The sequence below is a fragment of the Elephantulus edwardii genome, unplaced genomic scaffold (assembly GCF_000299155.1).
Source record: "Elephantulus edwardii isolate Elephantulus edwardi_28Jun2011 unplaced genomic scaffold, EleEdw1.0 scaffold00038, whole genome shotgun sequence".
NCBI lineage: Eukaryota > Metazoa > Chordata > Mammalia > Macroscelidea > Macroscelididae > Elephantulus > Elephantulus edwardii.
The window spans coordinates 6253999-6279372 of record NW_006399788.1 but is presented as its reverse complement, the minus strand read 5'-3'; the positions used below and the strand labels follow the sequence as shown (position 1 = coordinate 6279372).

Sequence of the window (25374 nt, the reverse complement as noted above, 5' to 3'; positions counted from 1 at the left end):
GCCTTCTTTGAAAGGAAGCCCTATGAATGTGGTTTCTCATCTCCAGGTCTCCTGGAGACCAGCTCTGTACCTTAGTCCCCATGCCAGGAAGGAGACACTACAAAATCTTGTTGGGGAGGAAGGAAAAGAGAAGACCAGAAAGACAGGGCTTGGGTCACCTTGGGCAAGGGGGCCAGACCTGGAATGTTTGCTCAGTGGCTGCTGGGTGTCTGGTTCTGTCTCCCATGTGGAGGGGAGGACCTGCTGGAAGAAGAAAGGCACCAGGGGAGCAAGGCAGCCACGAGACTGGGACAGCTAATGAACTGTTCCCAAACTGGGTTCCTCCTTATGAAAATAAAGCCCCTATGATTCAGCTGATAGACTCTCAAAACCCACCCTCCCTTTCAGTAAATTCAGAGGCAAAAGACATGGATGGTCAAAGAAGTATGCCTGCCCTATTTTACAGTACCTCCTCTTACCACACTGCCTCTTCACAGAACGTCCCGCCCCTTCTCTCTCCCATGGGAGGACTTTGGGCAGTGAGTGTATACAGCGTGCCTGCTTGCGGAAGTATGTGATGTGTCTGTGTGAAATCACACCCTCAGGGGGCTTGGAATTGAGAGGGGAGAGGAGCCAGCGAAGCAGGTGTCCTGGCTGCAAGCCAGCTCCAGACACATAGCAAACCTTCACATCTGGAGAGAGACACGCTTCTCCCTCCCCTCAGTGTCCCAGACAGCATCTGGCACTGATATTGGCTGTAACACTTTCTGTTTATTGGCTGGGGTGCCCTGATGTAGCTGACCAGCCACTGGGCCTGAGAGAAGCCCTGTCTTGTATGCCCACTCCTCTTCCCACTGTGGCTCCTGTGGGACAAGGATGGACACTCATACCCCTGGAACAGGGGGTAGTGGAGGCTTAAAATAAACCCAAAACCAGAAGGGGGAGTGGGTAGGACATGTACATTACAATGAGGTTTATGCCATGGGCTCTGCACAATACAGCGTGCAGAAGTGGGCAGGGAAGGTGGGAGGGTCCTGCAGACAGTCCCTCTCCCCACCGGGCAGGGCCTCCAGAAGAACATCACTTCAAGTGCCTCAGTGAAAGCTCTGACTCCTGGCTCTGGCCCCTCACTCGGGTGTGGGCAAGGGAAGAAGAGCTCATGGGGAAGTGGTTTATGACGTAGTCCGAGCCCCTTGCCTCCTGAGGGCAGCTTCAGTTGAGCCGCTGGTTCTGCAGGTCCCAGTTCTGGTTCTGGGGGAGAGGGCAGGTGTGCCCTTCGTGGGCCTCCCGGAACCGTCCAGCAGGCATCGTCCCCCACCCCCGGTGTAAGGCTAATGGTCACTTCCTGCTGTGGAGCGTGTCCTGAAACTTGGTGCTGGTGTACCGCAGGTGGAAGCCTTTTTTGGTGATGGTGTCATCGGAGTGGAATTTCACTAGGACAGAATCTCCAGCTGAGTACACTTCTTCAGGAGGCTAAGGGAGAAAAGAGCTGAGCGTGAGGCTGAGGAAGAGGGTCCAGGCTAAGATGACGAGAAGGCACTCCTCCCTCTAGAGAAAACTGATCCAACTTCGCTCACAGTCCCAGGCTCTGGAATGGAAGGGAGGCAGGGGAATCCTAGCCATTCACCACATCCCTTCAGTCTCTTCAGGCAGACTCTGGCTAGAAGAAGTTTAATGGGGAGCTGTGGGAATGGAGAAAGCAGAGATTATAGAAAGTGCACCTTAAATTCTGAGAATTCCATACGAAGCCCAGCTCTGCTACTATTAACTATCAGGTGTAGTCTGAGGGCCTCTCTGACTGCATTTCCCCTGTTAAAAGAAGCTATTGCTTTCCAAAAGGGTTACTGAGGTGAATCAAGTGAGATGAGGAATGTAAGTCTTATAAGAGTGGATTTTCTCAGTGGGCTGCCCTTCTGATGGGCCCTCAATCCCCTCCCACCCCACATGGCCTCTGGACTTCTTTGTGCACACTTCACCTCACATTCCTCTCTACAGGGCTAGAGAAAGCCGATGGGTGGGGTATGGTTCCTTCAGACCTGGGCTCTACATCCCCCCAGGTTCTGGCCATGGTTTGCTTTGGGTGATGCTTCCTTTGTGGGGGGCTCCCTATGAGCCTCCGCTTCGCCTCTGAGGGCAAACCGATAATACGAGTCACCTCACAAAACATATCGGCGCCCTGTGGTCTCCCTCGATGAACAGAAAGAATTCTTTCTGAGAATCCTGGGGACATTTCCAGGACATGGTAACCATGCAGGAAGCCCTGACTGCGTTCCTTCCCTCGGCCCCTCCCTGTCGCTCCAGTCTGGTGGAGGTCTCTGGACGAAGCTGTGTCAGACCAAGCCACTATGTCAAGGGCCAAGCAGGGAGGGGGCTGGCTCAGTAGCCAGGAGATTCCATGGCAGAGGCCCAGGCAGGCAGAAGGGGCTGTGTGCTCTGCTTGCCCACTCCACTCTCCACCCTGCACTCTCGCCAGCTCCTGCCGTTTACACAGTGTCTGAAGCTCTGTTCTTCAAGGAGGATTCAGTCAATGCTACGTCCAGCAGCTGCCACAGCTCCTGGACTATTTAATCTTTCTAGGAGGGTCCCAGGCTGCCCTGGAGTGGAGTGGTAAGGGAGGTAAGGGAGGTTGTAAGGGGGAGGAGGACCAGTGGGAAAGTGTCTGAGTGTGTGCAATGGCGAAGGGAAAATCACTTTCTCTTAAGGAAGAAAGAATTCTAAGAGACAAAACCAGTTAGGAAAAGGCAATACAAGATCGTATTGGGATAAGGACAAAAATCCACCTATGTGGTGAGCCCTCTGACTTAAAATTCCACAAGTAACACTTTGCCCACTGTGTCTCTTCAAAGTATAATGCTACAAGGGGCCTCTTGATGCAACAAAAAACAGTGCTCCCAGCCAGCTTGGGCAGCATCAGTCTTTGGGACGAGCTGGCCCCTCACCAGGATGAAAAACTGGCAGAAGGCAGGAGGTGTTTTAATGGATCAGCCAGGCAAAATGGTGAGGGCAGCTAAGCTTGGGCTCCCTGGCTCTGGCCCCACCTCTGATCCCCAATCCTGGAGAGCGGCCTATATGGATGGGTGCAAGAAGAGTGGGGGGAGGGAGGTCAGAAAGAACTCAATCCTCTTCCTCAGAGACAAGGCATCTGGCAACCCGAGAAAACTGGTTCTGAAGTAGGACTGGGCCTGGGCAGGGCCATCACCTGGAAAGGACATGGTTTCCTTGTCCTTGTGGGTGGGAGGATGGTGTTCGGTCTTTTTCGACTGGGTGGTCTGTGTTATTACTCAAGCCAGCTTCACACCTCTCCAAGTGTTGGAGTTGGGAGTTGGGGTGAGAGCTCCCCTTGGTGCCACAGAGTGTGGGAAAGGCCTTACCCCAGAGCCGCAGTAGCGCCCCAGTCTGGGGGCTGTACTGTCGTAGCCGTCAAAGAGCTCCATGTAGTCGTAGCCGCAGTCCGTCTCCTCCTCCACCTCGAAGGTCTGGAACACGAGCTCCACGCCATAGCCCTCCTCGGCCACAACCACCCATTCGCAGTCCACCCCTCCAGGGTAGTTGTTGTCCCCAAACTGGGCGTGGGAGTAAAGGTCCTTGGTCTTCACCTCTGCCCGCACCTGGCCCCCACACTCTGCAAGGGGAAACAAGATTGGTGGGCATTTCCTGAGCACTGCCCATGTGCCAGGCACGGGGCCCCCTCACGGTAACCCTCTCTGAGGGACAGCGACTTGGAAGGAGGCCCCACAGCTAGGGATGGCTGGGGTTCAGACCTGGCCCAGAACTTTAACTGCTGGCCTGGATCGATGCCTACTGAGGCCGGGGAGGCACTGGGTGAAGCAAGGAGGGAAGCACATTCGGAGTGGTGGTGCTGGGAATGCATGCTGTGACTAAAGAGGGCAGTCGCTAATTTGCTCCAGCTGGTGGCTGTCGTGTAAGAATGTGGGTCCAGTCTTGCCAGGTCTTGGTGTTTTTTTTTAAGAGAGAAACCATACATCTGGAATTTATGTAAAAACTTCTGATTTTTAAATACTGGCTCAAATTAAGGGGGATGGGAAAGGCTGCATTGCTGGCCAAACACAGCAGGTCTGGGGGCCAGATCAAGTTCTGGTGCCCCCAGCTTGCAATCCCTGTCCTGGGAGTGGCAAACAAGAGTATGCAGGCCAGGATGGTCAGTGGACACCCTCCTCCCGACACCCTCCAGCCTCCCTCCCTGCACCTGGCGTTCACATCTCCCAGAAGAAGGCTGGGCGGGGGCCAGCGTTAGGGAGTGAAACAAAAGGGAAGGAGAGGAGCCTGTGGTACACTCAGATCTGGGGACCCTCCAGCAGGTGGCTCAAGGCCTGTGAAGACACTGTGAAGGTTTATGTCAGAATCCTCAGTCTGGCATTCAAGGCCTCTTGGAACTTGGCTCCAGCTTTGCTTTGTAGCCACATCACTGGCGCCTCATGTCAACAGCTGTTCTCGCACCCCCAGTGCTATTGTTGGGTGCCGTCATATTGACTCTGACTCACGGGCACTGCATGTGACAGAGGAGGCTGCCCCATGTTTTTTCCTGGCTGTAATCTTTATGGAAGCAGATAGCCAGATCTTTATCCTTTGGAGCTATTGGGTGGGGCTGAACCTTCAAACTGTTGGTTTGTGGTTGAGTCCTTAACTCTGAGCCACCAGAGCTCCCTCACACACTCAAATTTCCAACCGAAATAAAGAAATGACTTGCCGTCCCCTCAATCCACCCTGAGCTGTCCTGGCATTGTGGCTTTGTTTGGGCTCCTCTCCGCCCACCTAGAAGGGCCACCTACATTGTCTCCTGCTGCCTTTCTTCCTGCCCTTATCATCTTTTGTCTCCTGCTGTGGTTACCCGTGCAGGCTCTATCTCACAAAGGGACTATGACTTCGCAGGAGAATAGGGTGGATGGCTCCATGCCTGCGTATTCTCAGACACTCCCTCAGAGTATTCTTGCATACGCTGAGAGCTCCACAAACAGCTGTTGACTAAATGAACACATGAATGTAGAGGAAACTCCTTACAGGCAGGAGTCTTCATCTGCTTTGTTCATTTTTTCTGATCCATACTCAGAACACTTATTATGTGTTAACAATTGTTAAATGACTTGAATAAATCTTTGAGGTTGGAATATGGGTGGGCTCCCAGATTGTCAAGTATCTTACCCTTGGAAACTCTGGAGGGTGCCTGAAAATAAAGGGTCTGACCTAGTAAGGAGTCCCTGCTGACCTTGTTCCTGGGATGTGACCCGTGTCACCACTGCTCTGTTTCTTGGCCATCTGAGCCGCTGACCCTGACCTCCACATCTGCACCTTCTGGTGCTTACTCTCTGCTTGCCTGGCCTGGCGCTCAGAGCACATTGTCTTGTTCTCTCATCCATCACTATATTCTACAAGCTGTCTCTCCACAAGGCAGTCTGTGTGTGCCTCACACAAGCTCTTTGTAAACCCCCACCTCTAGTCTGGGCCTTGGCTTTGACTCAAGGATCAGCAGACACCTCCAGAACACATGATCCAAGGGTCCAGCTGCCCAGCTCCTGGGCCCAAGGCATCTCACCTGTGGAGTGGGATGCCTGGAAACCCTTTCTCTGCACAGAGTTGTCAGAGAAGAATCTCAGGAACATGCGGTTGCCAGTGGCCAGGACAGGCTCGGGCTTCTTGCTCCCACAGAAGCGGCCCAGGACGGGGGCCTTGGCGTCACGTCCATCGTACACCTCCAGGTGGTCATAGGCACACTCAGGCTGGGACTCTATGTCCATCTCCATGAAGGTCTGGACGGCGGGAAAGAGGAGTGCAGATTAGCAATGTGGCTGGGGACTGGCTGGGGTGGAGAGCGGGAGGCCCCAAATCTTAGCCTTCAGACCTCAGCTTAGTAACAGTGAGTCTGTTAGGGAATGACAGTGAGGAAGACAAAGGAATAAGACAATGGGAAGTACTCTCCAGTGTAATCTGGGAATGGGGGCCTCTGTGATGTTCAGATTTGGGGTTTTCACAGTGCCAGCAGCCCTGTGGGCTCTGTGGTGCTGCCCCGTCTGCAGGCTGCATCACCCTGAGCAGTGAGCACCTCTGACTCATTCAGCATTTGGTGATGGAGACACTTTGGAGGTGGGGGCCGGGTGTGTGGAGGGAGCCGGGCCGCCCATGTGAGCTAAGGATGGGCGCCTTACCAGTTTGACTCGGTGCCCAGGGGTGCTAGAGATGGCCCAGGTGCACTCCTTCTTGCTGGGATATTTGTCTGGCCAGTTGGGGCTGGTGATGGTGCCAGTGGTGGAGGTGACCTTGTGGTCACAGCCAGCTGTAGAGCGAGCGAGTGGAAGGTTGTCAGCAGTGACTGCAATGCCCAATGCCCCTTATGAAGAAAGACCCTTCTCTTCTCCTTTTTTCTTTCACCACACTGAAAAGGTTTTCTTGACCCCTGACTCAGTTATTCATGCTTGGGGAAAACCTAGATGGCTGTTTTTTGTTTTTTTAAAAAGCCCCACCTTGAAGCAGCAGAGATGTTTGAAAGCCGTGGAAGATACCACCCCAGCCTCCCCAGTACTGCCCGTCCCCCCAGGCCTTTGCCATCAGTCCTGGCACCTCAGCCACTCCTCGATGCTATCATCCTCTCATCTCCTGCCACATCCCCCGCTCATGGAAGACTTTGACACTTGGTTCACTTCTCTCCACCTCCACGTCTGCCAACATCTTAGCAGATGTCAACAAGCACGTGACAGTCCTTCCAACACCCTGGCCTCCAGTTCTTTGACCTTCTCAGCTCTGTAAGTTTTTATCTCCCTCTTGAGACACACATGTCCATGATCTCATCCCAGGCTTTGTCATCACCACCTAAGATTCCCCAGACTACAAACGCACCACTTTTTCTGTGGCCACCCTTATTCTTCTTTAGTGAGCCCAGGCCCTCACTATTCCAATAGCAGGAACTCAAATTCAGAGAGACCTCAGTGGTTTTGATTTTCCCCTTTTCTGCCAGGATAGCCTCCTTCGCTAACTTAACACACATTCTGTTAATACAAGCTGGACTACGTGGCCAGTCATCTGATACCCTAGTCAGGAACATCCTCAAAGGCCCTGTACCCCTATCTTTCTACTGCATAAGATTAGAAAACCCCATCTGTAGTCTCCAACCTCAGCTGGGCCCCCAACCACTTGGTGCTCTGGATTCTCCCTTAGTTGTTAGGTTTCTCACCGCATCAACAACTGACCAAACCTTCAGCACTCACATCAAGCCACTCAATTCCCAACCCTTCACTCCCAGCAGACCAGCTCACCTCCTGCCTCTCTAAGAGAATCATCAGCCATGAGGCATAAATTACATCCCACCCCCAACGTGTAAACAAAACTTACCTGATCCACCTTCTCTCCTTGAATTGGTTTCAAAGGACAAAGTGTTCTTCCTCTCTATCAGGGATGGATTTCTCTTCTGTGGGTTGGAATCATTTGCTGCCTGCAGCCTAAGAGCCTTCATACCATACATGATCCACCATCACCCTCATTCTCTCTTCCAGATCTGTCAGCCCATCCTAAAATAGCTTTCCCATGACCCTAATTCTCCTTTAGATACCACCAATTCTCTCTCCCCTCTTCTCAGCTAAGCCTTAAGAAAACTTGTTGGTACATGTTATCACTACTTATATGTGGTGTAATGGGTCTATTGCTCATCAGAATGGCTCCCTAGGCCATTACCCCTGACTGCCACACAGCTGGGCAAGAGCATGTAAACAGGCTGTGCTCCCCCATGGTTCACAGGGTTGCTACGAGTTCTATTCGACTCCACAGCACCTAACAACAATAACAAGTCTATTAGCAAGGGAGCTCTGGTGGCCTACAGGTAAGAAGCTGTACTGTAATCCCAAAGGCTCGCAGTTCAAAGCTACCAGCTGCTCTGAAAAAGAAGGATGAGCAATCTCCTCCCATGCATGCAATTCACGGCCTCTGAAAACCCACTGCAGGGTCAGCTATAGGTCGATTCAGTCTACGCCACACAATAACACAAGTCTATTCACAAGAGGATTGGCAAGTTTTGCCATTCCACTAGGTTTCAACCGAGCAGGTTTTACAGCAGAAATCTGGGACTCCATCTACCAGCAAGAAAGAAGTTGCAGAGAAAAGAGTGTGTCCTCTGTGGCCAGAGATTCCTGAGTCAGTTTGCCAGGATGTATAGAAGAATACCAGCAGCAGTAGGGACCCAGAGACCAACAGGAGGCAGAGCTGGTATGGAACTGCTGTCCCATGGAGCCAGAGCCAGAGGCCTTCACTCACACCTGCTCTGGGACGAGGGGGTGGTGACACGCCTTAACTGGCAGGACTAAGACAGCTTTGTAACACTGACCTGAAGCTATAAGGCTGAAGGGCCTGAGAACACACTTCAGGAACTGACAAATTGTATCCTGTTGCCAATCTGATTTGTGACCTATGAACTTCCCAAATAAACTCTATAATCATGAGTAGGGCTTGGTGAGGTCTGTGTAGTTATTGCAAAAAATTTCATATCCAGTAGAACAGTGGGACTGGTGTTGGAGTTAGTAGAAGTAGATACAGGAACATTGGTGACATGATGTCTGATCTCGTGGTTTTGTGTTGTTGCTCTTGACGGGGACAGTTCTCCCTTGCAAAATTAGTAGAGAGCAGTCTCAGCCACCCTCACACCACCCTTGTTCTTTTTACATTATGGATCCTCAATCAGCTATAAACCTGGTCTCTGCCTCTGAAAATCATGGTTTCTCAAACCATTTAAAAAAAAATTTAAAAACAGATGCTCATTATTCATTATTAATTAATCTGACATGTCCTTCTCAGGAAAAGTGGGCAGCCAGTACTGTTCCAGTCAGGAAAAAGGGATGGGCAGCGCATGTGCGAAGCACACATGGGCCAATGTCAGAGGCTCACAGATGAACAGTACAACCACAGGGCCCAGAGAGAAACTCTGATTAGTAAGCCCAGTAGGTCCCTGGTGGAGGCAAATCAAGCTCCCATGTTCCACATTTGAGCTGTGGGCTGTTTCCATTAGCCATCTGTGGTCTTTCATGTCCACTCCTGACCTCATCCTCTTGTACCTGGTCTTCCCCTTGCTCTCATTTTCCCCTGAACATTCACTTCTTTCCCCTTGGGAGTTCTCATGAGTCCTCTACAGAGCTCTGCACAGGGCTGGACCCTCAGGGGGAGAATAGAAATGGATTTCTAATTAGTCCAGCATTTGCATAAAGAATCCTAAGTACTTCTAAAGTTAATCAGAATTATGAACAGCACATCTTCTCTACAAGTTTAAACCCTCTCTTGGCTATCTTGTTGATGCTGCTATTTAATTTATCAAAGCCCTCTCTTTTCTTCCATAAAGAATGTTGAGGTAAAAGGTAGTTTAGATATCAGAATAAGATTCCCTCTGGCTGAAAAACTGGAGGATGCTGTGAGTCAGGAACTCCATATTCGGGAAGCCTGAAGCAATGACCTTCCTGGGTGAGTGCTTCAGTTCGGTGGTCAGCAGTTTGTTTATACTTTGTTTTTTTTTTTGTTTTAAATTATTTTGTGTGTGTGTACCGTCAAATCAGATCTGACTGGTACAGGAGGATATTGCGCCTCCTTCTCCGGCAGAGAGTTTGTTTATACTTTGATTGTCCATCTTTCTAATGGGAAAAAGAGTCATTTGCCAGGTGCCCTGCTAAGTGTTCAGAGCAACATCTATAAAGTTCAGTACCCTGAAGAGTGGGTACCATTTGTAACTCAGAAAGGCTGAGTGACTATCCAAAGTCACATGGATATTTAAAAGCAGAGACAAGAGTCAGAGCCTGTGTACTTGCCCTTGAGTTGTCTCCTGGCATGGTATATCCCCAGCAGGCAGGGGCCACACTGTCACTTAGGACTTGGACCCAGCCTGTGCTGTATGATGTCCATAGAAGCTGCAGATAACATGGATGGTGATGTAGAGTTATTTCCTAATATTTGTAGGGGTTTTTGTGTCAGGAAGGCAGAGGCCTTTTTCAATGAAAGGGTGTTTCTTGCGAGCACAAGTATGACTAGGAGTGGTAACAGCTGATGCTCATACATGACTATACCTGCTGTAAGCTTGTCACTGCTTGGAGCAGTTAACGGTGTCCTCGTAACCCTACATTGTACACAGAAAACAACTGAGGCAAAGAGGGAGTAAGTCCCTGAGGGGCACACAGCTGGCTGCTCGGGAGAGGTCATTAGGCAGACTGGCTTTAGAGTAGCTCTAAATCATTACGATATCTCTCCTCTCTGCTAGAGGGGGGACATTGCAAAGAAAAGGATTTAGATGTAGTTAAGAAGTACTAACTACCAGAAGAATCTAAAAATAGAACAAGTTGCCTTGGGGCTGCAGTGAACTCTGGGCATATTCAAAGAGAGACAGCAGATGCTTAAAGGCTCCACCATTGCTGAAGGGAGAGGAAAGGAGCCTGTGCACAGGGGGAGGCTAAACCAGATGACCTTCAAGAGCACTCAGCTTCACACACTCAGGCTCAAGGCGATGGGCCTTCTCTGACCTGCCAGTACCCCGCTTCCAGGCCTTACGCTCAGATGGCCGAGGCATGTGAGGGACCCGGGCAAGGCTCTGCCACCAGCAGGACCCCGCTGATCTCTGTGCAGCCCTTACCTTCCTTACAGTCATGTTTGTTATCGTGGAGCACGAAGCCACTGCGACACTGGCACTCATAGCTGCCAAACGTGTTGACACAGTCTTGCTGACAGCCGCCATTATCCTTGGAGCACTCGTCTTTGTCTGCAGAGGGGCAAACAAGGGCAGACCCCGTGTCCATGCAGGGTAGAGGTCTGGAACACCCCCGGGGAGCGGGTGGCCTGGGCGTCCTCCCACCAGAACAGTGCAGCAGCCGGCTGGCTGGCTGGCTGGCTGGGTGGTGGGCAGTGGCAGGCCAGGGTGCTGGGGTCTGGGGCAGTGCACAAAGCAGAACCAGCTAAGTGGGGACCAGGCGTGGGCTCCCAATCCCCATTGGGGGGGGTGAGAGAATAGAAGTGGGATGGAGGAAGGGCTGGGGCTCTGGAGCTGAACAGCATGGGAACCCTCTACCATTACCTGCTTACTGGACAGACGGACAAGTGGAAAAACAGACACATGGACAAGCAGACTGCAAGAGAAAGGAGCAGGACGCAGGGGTCCCTCTTTTACTTCACAACAGGAAATGTCACAGACACCATCAAAATGGGAGGGGGTGGGGTGGGGAAGGTCCCCTGTCCGCATGAGGGGGGACAGGGGAGAAGAGGAAAGCACCAGTCTGTGTGGCCGGAATGGCAGAGCGGAGGTGGGGGTGGGCACCAAAGCCCCTGTCCCATTCCATCCGAGGTGAGATTCCTGAGTTACAAAGGGTCCTGGAGGCCTGGCAGGCCTCACTGGGGGGTCCGGTTTCTTTTCTGCACTCGGAATTTGAGCTGATGGGGGCGTCCCCGAGGGGGCTGCAGAGCTGGCCTCTTTTCTGAAACGAGAGAGAGAGAAGGAGAAAAGGGACCAAGGGGTAGGGGGGTGGAGGGCAGGGACCAGGGAGGGAGAGCAATGAAAAACCAGATGGACCCTCTGTGGGGGTCCACGGGGCAAGGCAGGGGGCAGCCAGAACACACATGCAGGGTGGCATGTCCCGTGCAGCCAGGCCATTAGGGGCAGCAGTGGGAGGAGGCACAGCAACAGGGGACAGGGCCAGCCTGTGGCAGGAGGACGTCCTGGAGGGCAGGCACACTGAGGCCCACACATGGGTCATTGGTACATGGTGGGCAGTACATGGAAAAGGTGGCCCTGGGAGAACGCTACTCTTCCTCATTCTGCTTGTCGCATCCATAGAGCATGTTAGACAGACACACGCTCACCTGCCCCAAGGATACAACACTGACCACGGCCCCATTCATGTATGTTCCAATCATGGAAACAGACACCGATCCATGGGCACACAAACACATGTGCACATACTGACGCACATACACATACACCACCTATATCCCAGACACGGCAGACATACAGATACACTGATACAATGAGAGATACAGAAGACGATCATCCAAACACACACACCATCATCATCATCATCCATCCATCCATAGGGGTGTCCAGGTGCGCAGAAGAAATACTCATTACCAACCCCCACACATATGTGGAGCACAGAGAGATAGAAAGACACACTTGTAGGCATACCCACAACAAAGATACAGACCCACATATACAGAGATACAAAGACACACACACAAATGCAAAGATAAATAGGTTCACCACCTGACCCCCGGATCCAGGAGTACACATTCACACAACCATGCTCACGCTCCAGCGGCCTCACCTTCTCGCAAACACACAAGCTTGGGCTCTGACACACACTGAGATACATGGCATGTGTCTCACAGCTTGTGTCTGTCACACCCCACACAGTCTCAAGTCTGTAGTCATTCTGGGGACATCGTGCTTGGCATGTAGGCAGGCATTCAGAGAAAGCATGTTGATCTAAACAGACACCCAGTATTCCAAGAGATGAATCGTGATGTTTCTACAGATGCCTGTCTCTGCTCTCGATCAAAACAGATCCGTGAAGATCTATATCCCTAGAGCACTGGTCCCAGAAGTCTCTGTATAACCAACCTTTCTCAGGGGGCCAGATCCCTCGAGACCAGCAGGAACCCAGGGCCAAGAGGCAGAGTCCCCAAGTCCCTTCCCAAGGGCTCCTTGTTCAGGTGGAACATTTGAGGGGACTCTGACCATCTGCCCCCTTTAGAACTTCTTTGTGCTAGCCCTGCAGGAAGCATGGAGATGTGGGAGCATCCTCGGACTTGTCCTGAACATGAACTAAGAGAACTGGAGGTGAGCTTCACTCTCCCATTACCCAAGGAGGCTGACTGCTGGGAGCCTGCAGGGTCTCAGCTTAGGGGATGAACAAATATATCCCTAATGCACTTTGATTCCATGCCTTATTCCTGGCTGTATCTTAAACATATAGTATCTGGCAGAAAACTAAAGACTCCACTGTTGTGTCAAGTCAATTCCAACTCATAGCATAGACACATCCCATAGGGTTTCCAAGGCTTACTATCCTTATGCACATAGACTGCTACATCTTTCTCCTGCAAAAGAAGCCTGTGGGTTCGAACTACTGACCTCCTAGTTAGTAGCTGAGTGCTTTAGCCACTGCACCATCAGGGTTCCTTGTCTGGCACAGAGTAGGGGTAAAAGTAACTCTTACAAATGAATGAATGAATGAACAGATAAGTGAATAAATGAGTGAGAGGAAAGAGTCCTGAAGGAAGGCCTGTGACCTTGGCCCAAGCAGGAGGTGAGGATGAACAGCCTCACCTCTGAGCCAGAGGAGCAGACTGCAGGAGTGGCAGGAGCAGGGGAGATGGACATGGGCCCAGACAAAGGGACAGCACTCACCCTACACTGCCCAAGTGCCCCGGAAGCTGGCAGGGGTCACACTGAAGGTCTTCCAGGCTCTTTCTTCTCCTTCTTGGCTTAGGGTCTCCTCGATGGGTGTCCCAAAAGTCCAAAGGGCCCCCTCCTGGGGGGCCAGAGTCAGACGCCTCATGCCCTGAGGGCTGCCCCTTGATGACCACCAGTGAAGGGCTTCTGCAGGTTTCTTGTGCAATGGGGCAGTGTGTGTGAGTGTACACATATGGATGTGTGTCATTGTGCGGGGCTGAGGGTGGGTGAGCACAGAATCAGGTCAGGACTGGGCACTAGTCCATGGATGGAGCTGTGGGAACTAGGCCTGGCCAATGTGCAGGTTGGCATCCCACCCTCCTCCAAGATTGGAGCAACAACAAGGCAGGAAGAGACGAGTAAGCAGGTAATGGTTTCCCTGAGGCCCAGCCCACCCCCGAGTAGGTGTTACAGCCCCTCAGCCCTCTGGTGAGTACCTCTGCAGGAGTCTCAGGTGGGCACAGGGAGAAGGGGAACTGCATAGCCGGGGAGGGTCTCAGCAAACAGCGGGAAAGGGGATGGTGGCACGGGCACTAATGCAGAGCAGTGTGGTCAGCAGTGCCAAGCAGGGGATCAGTGCACAGGGAGCCATGCGTGGCATCCAAGTGGGGCAGGCAGGGATGCAGGGCACCCACATGGGGCTTGAGGGAGGGAGCAGGGAGGCAGCACTGACTGGGGTGTGGTATAGGCTCTGTCCCAGGGCTGTGTCTGCCTTCCTGCTCACCCGGGCCTGCCCCTCTGGGTGTGTTAGGATCTCTGACCCACTGTTCCACCAAACTGTTCTCTGCTGCTCCATGGGCCTCCAGCCTCCCATACCACAGAGCTCCTGCACTCACTGAGTGTGGCCTGTCTCTGGAAGACAGGAGTCAACTAAAGGGCTGAGAGATTTGTAGAGAGAGGTCTCCCAAGACCCCTGGGTGCCAAGCTGACTCTGAGGGCTCTTGAGACTACCTCAAAGGTGGGGCCTAGGGCCAGACCAGTCCAAACCTTACCTTGGACAGGCTTTCAATGGACTGACAAGATCAGAATCCCCACCAGGGGGAGTGGTTAGGCTTTGGTGTGGAAAGGAGGGAGGCCACTCCTCTTTTCTGAAGGCCACAGACTGAACCCGGTCAACTCCTGCCCAGGTCTGATTAGAGGTCCAGCTGTTGCCAGATAATCTGCCCCAAAAAGGCCAATCCAAACACTCTCCTCCTCTCTGGCCACCCTGTGCTCTTCAGCCAAACTGAACTCCCTGTTCCCTAGACCTGCCCTCTCTCAGGCCTTGGCCTGCATGTTTTCTGACACCTGAAATGCCTACTCCCTGCATTTCTGCACACTCTTGTTCTTCCAATACGCAGAAATGGCTTCAGTGTATCCACTGAGGGCCTCGGGAATAATGGGATTCCAATTGTCAGAAGAGCTGAGTTCAGATGGCCTGGTGGGGAGGGCTCATGGAGAAGCAGATGGCAGATCCTGTGGTCTCAGCACTAGGTGGGCTGGGGAGTGCAGGGCAGGGAGAGGGGCACCAGTCCCCTGGGGGAGCAAGGGCTGGGAGCTGGGGAGTCCTGGTTTACCTGAGAAGAAGTGGGCCTTGAAGCCCTTTTTGGAGACTGTGTTGTCAGACTTGAACTCTACACGCATGTTATTGTATTGGGAGGTGATGACCTCGGGCTTCTCAGAGCCACAGAACTTGCCATGCAGCTTGGAGTCAGCCGTGAGTCCGCTGCGCACCTCCACGAAGTCGTACTTGCACACCTGTGGGAGAGCCCAGGGCTAGGCTGACTCCTCCAGGAAGTCTCTCCTGGTCACTCCCACCTAAAAAGAGCTCTGTCCTATGAATCCTTTCAGAAGCTCCGGTAGATTATTGGAAAGGAGTTGCACTGCCAACCCAGAGGAACACAGTTCAACTCTACCAGCTGCTCTGTGAAAGAAAGAAGATGGGCAGTCTTCTTCTGTGTGATTTATAACCTTTTAAAACCTCCTGGAGGGTCAACTATGATATGGTTCTGACTCAACAGTGCATAATAACCACTAAATCTAATGAGTTCTGGTTGCCCAGTGGCAAGGAGTTGTGTTGTCAACTCAAAGATACATGGTTTGAATCCATCAGCTTCTCCACAAGAAAAAGATGGGCAATCTCCTTTTGTGTGATTTACAGCCTCTGAAAACCTCCTTGAGGGTCAACTATGAGTCGGTTCTGACTCAATGGCACATAAGAACCACCACCAAATCTAACACAATGAAGGTCCCTCCTGCACCTCAGACTCCCTCCCATTGGGCCCTGGATCTGAACCTTCCTTGCTTCTTCAAACTGGGAGCAATCTCTCCTCTGCATTCTTAGAATATTTCTGCCTGAGCTCTTTCAGGGGGATAAGAAGGAGGCACCGCATCAGACCTTCCTGCCCTTCCTCAGCCCAGCGGGAGCACTTACGTCATTGCCCTCGGTCTCAAAGAAGTCAAACTGGAGGGAGATGCGGTACTGGGTGGGTGCCACCAACTGCCAGATGCAGTTTTTGTTAGGAGGATACTCTTTAGGCCAGCCCGGGCTGGTGATGGAGCCATTGAGCTTGGTGAGGAAACCACCACAGGCAGCTGGAAGGACAAAGGCGGTAGCATCAGCTGTCAGAGACCCTGCTCTCAGGGAGGGGACAAAACATGAGTGCTCAGGACAAGTCAGGGGCTGGGAAGCATCGAGGAGGAGACAAAGCACGTAGATTCTCAGCAGAGTCTGGTTCCTCTGAGACAGAGGTGGAGGAGTCAGGGTGCCAGTGGGTGTCTCCCTTCAGAGGTGAGACTGAAGGTGGGGGTGTGGAGGAGGAGTGAGGGGCTCCAGGCACAAAGTGGAGGTAGAAATGAGGAGTAGGAGGAGGGAGAGACAGAGAAACTGAACAGTAACACTGTGGCTGAGCAGCCTGGAGCTTAGGTTGAGGATGGGGTGGGGGAGCCGGGAAGAGCTGTTCACCAGCATCTCAGGAATATGCTTCCAGAAAGCCTGTCTGAGAACAGTGGTTTCCAAGCTGTAACATAGGACCCACTGCTGGGTGGTGAAAGCACTTAGCAGGTCAAGAGCAGCATTAAAAAAAAGAAGATTGAAATAATAGATACCAGAGTACATCACCCATGGTGATGATGATGTGTTCTGAGCTGCAATATAAAAGGGATTTCTTAACATGAGCAGTGAACAAATGTCAGGGAGCCCTAGCTTTCCCAGGATGCCATCTATCCAAGGGGATACAAATAACTTGGCTAGGCGCAGGGGTCCCGAAGCAGTGCAGGGGACACTCACCCTCACAGCGGCGCTTGTCAGGAGCCAGTTCATACCCAGGGTCACAGCTGCACTTGTAGCTGCCCAGGGTGTTGAGGCATCGCTGCTCACAGCCCCCACGGTTGGGCCGTGAACACTCGTCCACCTCTGTCACAGGGAGGAAAAGGGGGTCAGGGAGTTCCAGGCCACACTCTTCCCGCTTGAGGTCAAGTCCAGGGCCATCAGCTTTCCCATGACCAGGTCCTGCCTCATTGCACACTGGGAGAGGTGGTCAGCTATGAGCCTTACATGTCCACTCAGCTTGGAAGCCCCGGGCCCCCTTGCCATGCCCTGTTCCCATGCAGCCTGCCAGTGACCGTTCAGAACCCCATTCAAGTCCCTTGTGGTCCTAATTGTGAGAATCCCAACAGGACAACAGTTATCTGAAGGAGGCAACAGATGGGAAGATCCTGAATTTGAAACTTCACAGAGAGTTCCCTCTGATCACAACCAGCTCCATCAGTGGCCACTGCCATCCACTGGAGCTGCCCATGGACCATTCCCTGGTCTTTCACCTGTGATGGGTGGACGGCTACTATCCCATCCCAGTCGGGGAAAGAGGCGCAGAGGGAACGGCTCGCCAAGGTGACGCAGCTAAAGACTCCATGTTGCCTCTCTCCCTCCCAGGGTGTCCACCGCCCTTCCTGCCTCTGCTCCTCACTGGCATTTCTTCTGCACAAACTCCTGACTTCCAGGCAACTCTGGAGTTGTTCTTTAGTTCACTATTGGGCACTTTATCACAAGTCAGCTAGTAACATATGCTTTTTAACATAAGTGACATCACTTATTCAGTCAACTATCCAGCATTTCAGTTGGGTTTATCTTTCCTCCCCAGTCAGGCCATCAGCTCCTTAAGTGTAGGGCCCTTGGGCCTCAGTTCTATCTATGTCCCTCAGTGAGTCCACATGTCGAATGAGCAAGTGAAGGAGGAAGGAAGGACTGGCCAGGAGGAGGACAGGGTGGGCAGACCAGGGAAGGAAGCACCTTTGAAAAAGTTGACAGCGAAACCAGCTTTGTTAATTGATCCATCAGAGACGAACTTGAGCCAGAGGCGGCTTGACGTGCTTTTGATGTCTTCGGGCTTCTCGTAGCCACAGTAGCGTCCGATGAGGGTGCTGCTCTCACTGTGGCCGTCCCGCACCTCCAGGTAGTCGTAGGCACAGCTGTCGTGGCGCTCAATCTGGGGGGCAGGGTGATCAGCACAAATAACTCTAACTGCTGCCAGGGGCCCGACACCTGGATTCACTCCATAGAGAGGAGGGCAATGCGAGGATTCGTGCCCGGTCAGGGGGTCCCTGAGGTACCTCAAAGGACTGGAATGTGAGGCCCACGTGGAAGCCTTCGGACACCTGGATCCGCCAAATGCAGACTTTGTTGGGCCGATAGTCATCTGGGTAATTGGGTGACTGGATGTGGCCGTTATCCTTTTTCACATCACCGCCACAGATGGCTTTGGAGACAGAGGGGGAAAGGGGAAGGGGAGGGTGGTCAGCACGTCCTGTTCTGCTTGTGAACCCCTCTCTCCTTCCCCTGTCATTCTCCTGCCCTCCCTGCGTGCCCCAGCTGCCCAGTGCCCTCCCTGCCTGGACAGCTCTCCACTCCCTCTGCTGACACGTGAGCCCTTAATATTTACACTCCCCTCAACCCCCCCGCCTCAGGGAACCTTGCTCTGTAGGATGCCTATGGCCTTCTAGCGCAACCCCCCACCCTTCCTCAGTACCTTCATAGACAGCAAAGAAGCCCTTTCCAACCCAGTTGCTGCTGCTTTGGAATTCAACCCAGAGGCGGCTGTCAGTGGAAACGATGGGCTCGGGGAGCTTGCCCCCACAGAACCGGCCTGCACGGTGTGGAGAGAGGAGCAGTGAGGCCCCAAAGACAGCCCCTTCCCCCTCGGGTACCAGGCCTGGGTCTCCAGGACACCTGTAGGTGGCCTGACCTCTGGCCACTGTATCCAGTTCCCACAACTGTGCAGGCCCCCACCACCTGACACACATGCGGGAGACTGCACCCCTCTGGATGGGGGGATCCTCCCAAGGTTGAGCACGCCTTTGCAAAGCCAAAAGCCCATCCTTGAGGACATCAGGCACTTGAGATAGAGATCTGCTTCTGGGAGGAAAGGTCCATTTTCACAGTAACCGACTGACATGTGTTTCCATTTTCTTCTGTAATAGCAGATTACTACCCTCCTTTATCATTTTTTAAAATTTGTCTCCAAGCAAAGAAATAGCAATCAAGGCGTAAACAAGGCTTTGTACACCACAAAATGCTTTCACTTGATCAAATGCAGGGGACACAACAGAATCCCTGAATAAACCCCAGGATCAGAAAAAGTCCCCTTTGAAGAAAGATTAACAACAATGAGCGTAACTGGATCTGTGAAGTGTCTGCTGGGAATGATTTATGTGCTCCTAACAAGATGGGGTGTTTCCCAACTCTCAGGAAAGGACAGAGGGTGCTGACCCAGGAATGTAAGTTATGAGAAAGACACTGCAATCTTGGAAATGGTAAATGTCTGGAGAAAGAAGTGTTGTAATGACAGCCGCTCTGGATGACTAATAAATATTTGAATATCAGAAACTAGAGGGGATAAAAAAGGAAAGAGTTTGCAGGAATTTGTCAGTCAGCATCATACACCATCGACAGGATCCAGGGTTCTCATGTAAAGGAACAGTCTTGAGCAGTTGTTACTGTTGTTGTTAAGTGCTGTCGAGCCAAGTATGACTCATAGTGACTCTATGAACAAACGATCTGAACCCAGTTCTCTATTGAATCTATTGAGCTAGATTCGGTCTTGACTGGAAACGGATAGTTTTTAGAGCTCCTCAGGCTCGAGGGAAATACTGTGAGGACACACCTGGCCACCCTTTTGCTCCAACTCTGTGTTCATTAAAACACCTTCTGTTCTGTGATTTTTAATCCACATATCCCACCTCCACCATATCCCCACGTGGGATCACCACGTCCCCCAGCACACTCTAAACCAAACCCATTGCAGTTAAACAGATTCCAACTCGTAGAAACCCTATAAAAGTAGAACTGTCCTGGGGGGGGGGGTCTCCAAAGCTATAAATCTTTACAGAAGCTGACTGCCACATTTTTCTCCTTCAGAGTGGCTGGTGGGTTCAGTAGCTGGTGGTTTTAATCACAGTACGGCCAGGTCATGCACACACACACACATACCCCTTTAGCGCACACTCTCCCAAGGACAAAGTATTCTGGATAAACAACCATGGGTCACCATGTCAGGCATGCAGCCCTCCTGGGGTCAGTCACTAGATTGTCTCTCTTTTGATACTGGAAGCAAGTGGACAGCCTGGGCCAGACCTTGCAGAGGCCTCTTGCAGAGTGGAGCCTCTGGAATTGCACAAACAGCAGAACACGGTGCTCTGGAGATGCCTAAGGCCCCAAGCAGAACCATCTGTCAACCTCTCTCTGCCAGCTAATATGATACCCTCCCTCTCCCAAAAGGGCTGCCACACTCCCAGGGAGGCCTGGAAGCCCACTCCAGACTCTGAGGTCTGGATCAGGAGGACACCCAGCTCAGTGTCACACAGCCAGGCGGTGATGGAGCTGGGGCTAGGATGCTGCCCCTGGTACTGTGTGTGACCCAGAGAGGAGGAAACGAATACGGTATGGACCCTTCTAAGGAGTCAGCCAGAGAGGAGGCAGGAGGGTAGACTGGTGCCACTGACCTCGGAGGGGTGCCTTTCTCCAGAAGCCGTCTCGAACTTCCACGTAGTCGTACCAGCACAAGCGGCTGCGGTACAGATCCATGGATGTGAAGTTAAGAATGATCTAGAAAAAATGGGGTGGGCATAAAGAATAGGGTTCCACTGCTTTCCAAACTTGAGCAACCTTCCCCCACTGGCCCCATGACCACTGCCTGTCTTTGCTAAGCTGTTTGCTAGGGGTAATAATTTAAAGGTTCCAAAAAGGTACTCCTGGCACAGAAATGTCGTGCCTACCCAGATGCCTGGCAGTAAAGTCATCCTTTGTCCTAGACACTGGAGGCAAGTGTTCTCTGTTCCCATCACAAGATATGTGCACGAGACCAGGGGTCTCACTCTGCTAATATCTCCCAAGTAAGAAGCCATGGCTTTGGGTTAAACGTGTAGCTCTGCTTGCAGTTAACTTAAATACTATAACTCACGCATCCTGAGAGTGAATTGGTTTCCTCAGTGATAGAGGGTACAGAGTGGCATGAGTGGTACAAAATAGAAATCAAGGGTCCAGAGAGGAGAGGCAGAGGCGGGGTCATTTGTTGATCTGGGAAGTGCTTACTCCAAGCACAGGGGCTATGCTAATGCTGAGGAAGATTACAGATCAGAATCCTTCCCTTGAAGGGTTTTTTGTGTGTGAGAGAGAGAAAAAAATAACATATATTTAGAATTAGCCAGCTGGACTCAATTTAGATGATCCCAATTTTGTTGGCAACATCCAAAGCGTCATAGTCAGGAGTAAGCTGAACATGGGCCTTCTTCTCTCCATCAGGCCTAATCAAAGTGTTGACCTTGGCCACATCAATGTCATAGAGCTTCTTTACAGCTTGTGTAATTTGGTGCTTGTTGGCCTTCACATCCGCAGTGGACACAAGTGTGTTGTTATTGTCTATCTTCTTCATGGCTGACTCAGTGGTCAGGGGAAACTTGATGATGGCACAGTGGTCAAGCTTGTTTCTCCTGGGGGCGCTCTCCTGGGGGTATTTGGGCTGCCTTCAGAGTCTCAGCATCTTGGACTGTTGGAAGGTGGGTGACGTGCGGATCCTTTTTCTGTGTGACTGTGGACGCCCTTCAGGACTGCCTCCTTGGCCTTTAATGCCTTTGCTTTGGCTTCAGCTTTGGGAGGGGCAGGGGCTTCCTTATTTGCTTCTGGTGCATCTTGGGTTTTAAGAGGCATCCCTGTTCTCAAGGAGCTTTCTTAGAAGGGCAAGACATAGGCATGAAAAAATATCACTTAGTGAAAAAAATTCCGATTCGAGTCATACAAGCCTGGCTTCGAAGCAGCTCGACATTTCATTTCCTGCTATGCATCTTTGGGTGTATCACCCTGAACTTCATCTGTAAATCCAGGACAAGTGCATCTAACCCTGACACAACACTTCAACACAACACAGGACGTCCAAGGCATTGCCCTAAGTACCTCACTTCAAGATTATTAAATGTGAGTTCATTAAGTGTTCATTCAGTACTACAGGAACATGTGGCGCTGAGAAGCACCAACTCTCCCAAAAGGTCGGCATGTTAACAAACAGAGAAGCGCATGTTCCAGGCAGGGAAATAATTTCCTTGTGACTTAGACTGAGCCTGAAAATCTATGTTCATGGTTCCAACAAGCAGGAACCCTGGAGAACTGTTCATCTGGACCTGCCAGAGTGGCGAGCAGCCATGTGACAGCCTGGGGGTGCAGCTCACCATTTATACTGGCAGGTATGAAAGCCTTTCTAACCCATGGCTTACTGGATAGTTGGGGATGAAGAGACTGCCGAGTGGATGCCAGCAATATCTGTTTGTAAGCAGGGCCAATGAGGAGAAACTTCTGGCTCGCTGCTGTTCTCTGATAATGATCCTGTCATATTGCATGGCGACTTCAACATCCACCTGGATGATCCTTCCAGTTTCCAGGCCTCAGTTCTTTGACCCCTTCATCCTAACACTCCCCCTCCTTTCCTAAACGCATCTACCCCATCATGCCTTAGACCTTGTCAGCATCAACAACCATGTGCTCACTGCATTATCTCAAGGATCCTATTCTCCAACCAGGAGCTTTGGAGGCATAATGGGCTAACCACTGAGAGGCTAACCAAAAGGTAGGTGGTTTGAATCCAGTGGGAGAAAGCTGAGGCAATCTGCTCAACCATACTGCGAACTCTGACTATGGCAAAGTTCTTAGTGCTTCCAGGTAATCCTTCTCTACCCCCCTCTTCCCACACTTATTCTCTCTCCTCCTCAAAATCCCCACACCTATCCACCTTCTTTATTCTGCCCCAGGTCCACCATTATCTTTCCAGGATAAGTTCAATAGTTCTTGCTTTTGATCTTTCTTCACTACCACTGCAGCCAAAGCAATCCGTTCATGACATACATCGGATCATGTCTGTCCTTGGGTCAAAACCCTTAATGCACATAACTCAGCAAAACCCAAAGTCGTGCTCTCTGCTCCCACCTCCCTCCACTGTCTTCCTTGCCCACTCTGCTTCCACCACACTGCTTCCTCAGGCACATCAGCAGGCTCCTGCTTCCGGGGCCTTTCACTCATTGCCTGAAAGCTTATCCCAACTACTCTGGCACCATGTTCCCTCACTTCCTGTTCAGCAGTAGGATTTTCTTTATTATGTTAATAACCCCATACCAGGGTCCTAAATGGAATCATTTTTGAGCTATAAAAAGACTCACATAAGCACAGACATACACACACACAGGGGGAGACAGGTAGACTGAAATCCCACTGAGTCAAGGAACCAAGAAGTGCCAGGAATGGAGGATGGGGGATGTGGTTTGCCCACGAAGAAGGAATCAACTTAGCTGAGGTTGTGACTTGGACTTCCAGCCTTTTAAATTCTGAGAAAACCCACTGTTCTTCTCTAAACCTACTTGGAGTATTTCTGTTAAAGCAGTACTTGTAAACTAAGACAAATTTCTACTTCCATCTCACTCCTGTACCCTCCTACTGTGTGGCCTCCTCCACAGCACCACCATCTGATTTACCGCACGTTTATGTGCTTATTGTCTGTATCTCCCTCATCCCACACCAAAATGTAAACCCTTTGAGGGCATGAATTTTGTCTGTTTTAGTCACTGTGAAACCTTAGAGCCTGGGACATATATTTTTAAAATGAATGAGTGGGATTTTGCTTTTAGTTATCTATTCTGAGATATTCATGCCCAAGTGTACAGAGACACAAGTTTAAAAATATGTACTGCAGCATTATTAACAATAATGAAAAGTTGAAATTATGTTTCTCCCAGTAGAGAGCTACCAAAGATGACTACCAAAGATAGGGAATCAAAGGACATGAAGATGATGGAATGTAGGCGAATGGAAAATGACTGAGGCACAAGCTCCAGGACCCTGAGACCATAAGACAGAGATGATACTCACTACCACTGTGGACCACTCTACAGGAGATCACAGCAGAAGATCCTGCTTAGAGGGGAAGAAATGTTCAACAAAACTCTAAAACATTTTAAAAAAAAGAATGAGGGAGTTCTGGTAGCCTAGTAGAAAGAGGTTACACTGCAATCCCAGAGGTACGCGGTTCAAATCCACCAGATGCTCTGCTGGAGAAGGAGGGGCAATCTCCTCCTGTAGCAGTCAGATTTGATTTGAGGGTACACATACATGAAATAATAAAATAAAATAAATTTTAAAAAAATAGAATGCCAGGATTATGGTCTCTAGCCTCTCCCATGTTATATAGTACTTTTTAAAAATCATTGTTCCTGAGTGCTGCATAGTATACCATCATGTGAATGCTAGAAATCATTATGCTGAGTGAACTCAGTCTCATAAGGACAAATATTGCATAAGACCATTATTGTAAAAATAGAAGGATAACAAGTAAGATGTGTGTAAAAGTCCAAAGGGAGAAGAAGAGAGGGTAGGAAGTCTGAGGGTGGGGAAGTGAGGAAATCACAAGGTTGCAGAGTCTGGTGGACAGAGGCAGGGGGCAAAGGAATTAAGAAAGATCCAGTGGAGACCCGAAAAGACAGTGTAATAGTGGGCATAGATCTATGGTGATTGGCTTTATAAAAAACAAGGTATAGGAATGAGTGTGTGAAACACAATGTGAATGAATGTGTGAAACACAATGTATATGAATGAAACACAGTGTATACACCTTTTGTATGCAAACCAATAGAATTGTTTTTAAAAATATGCTAAAATTATTGTCCAACAGAGACAGGGAGAATCCCAGAGACTATGACACTTAGTCACCCTTTGAACCTTGAATACAACTTACCCCCATACTCAACTTTTCACCCTTTGAACACCTCTATGACTCAACCTTCATTCAAACAACAGATCTGGATGGTAAACAATAACACCCAAGAGGTGCTCACTCCTTAGAAGAATCAACTATATAAGGACAACATTTGCCCCAGCATAAAAGTTAGGAAACAGGAATAAAAGCAGGAATAGAATAATGAGCAGCACAGGAGAAAGTGAGAAGTGAGAAGAATAAAGTTACCTTGTGGGTATTATACTCAGTGTCATAAAACAAAAGGTGGATGAAGTGCTGAATGGGAAACCAATTTGTAAATTTTCACTCACATCACAATAAAATGGGAAAAAGTGAGATACAGCGGTATGTGCTGACATGCAATAATGACTATGATTTATTGTTGCGTGAAGGAAAAGCTTATAAATGTATGTTTTTCTGTTTAAATAATAGATGAATGCGAAGAATACTAAATATACTGTGTACAACCAGTCTTAAATATAACCAGAATGTTTCCTAGAAGCAAGGATGATAGGACTTTGACTTGCTTACTTTAGACGTGTCATCATGGCAAACTAATCACAAGAAAAGAACAATATATTTGCACCACAACAAGATAAAGGTAAATAATCCAGTAGAAAAATGGGCGAAGGATATGAACAGACACTTCATTGAAGAAGACATTCAGATGGCTAACAAACACATGAAGAAATGTTCAAAATCCCTAGCTCTAAGAGAGATGCAAATTAAAAC

General features: G+C 50.5%; 1 protein-coding gene across 4 annotated transcripts in view; it reads right to left on the bottom strand.

The window, feature by feature from the left end:
* Nucleotides 1–1317: 1317 nt before the first annotated feature.
* Nucleotides 1318–25374, bottom strand: part of BMP1 (bone morphogenetic protein 1) — a 56292-nt gene continuing 32235 nt past the window's right edge. For 3 of the 4 annotated variants that reach the window (XM_006884826.1, XM_006884825.1, XM_006884824.1), the window contains 12 exons: nt 20375–20477; nt 18403–18519; nt 17987–18132; nt 17667–17862; nt 16665–16790; nt 15810–15970; nt 14953–15133; nt 10586–10711; nt 6141–6268; nt 5531–5744; nt 3351–3601; nt 1318–1452 (listed from right to left, as the gene is read on the bottom strand). In XM_006884826.1, the coding sequence (XP_006884888.1) occupies nt 1318–1452; nt 3351–3601; nt 5531–5744; nt 6141–6268; nt 10586–10711; nt 14953–15133; nt 15810–15970; nt 16665–16790; nt 17667–17862; nt 17987–18132; nt 18403–18519; nt 20375–20477 (1884 nt within the window). Of the gene's footprint in view, nt 1453–3350; nt 3602–5530; nt 5745–6140; nt 6269–10585; nt 10712–11334; nt 11421–14952; nt 15134–15809; nt 15971–16664; nt 16791–17666; nt 17863–17986; nt 18133–18402; nt 18520–20374; nt 20478–25374 lie in introns of those variants that run through there. The other variant, XM_006884827.1, reaches the window with a different exon arrangement.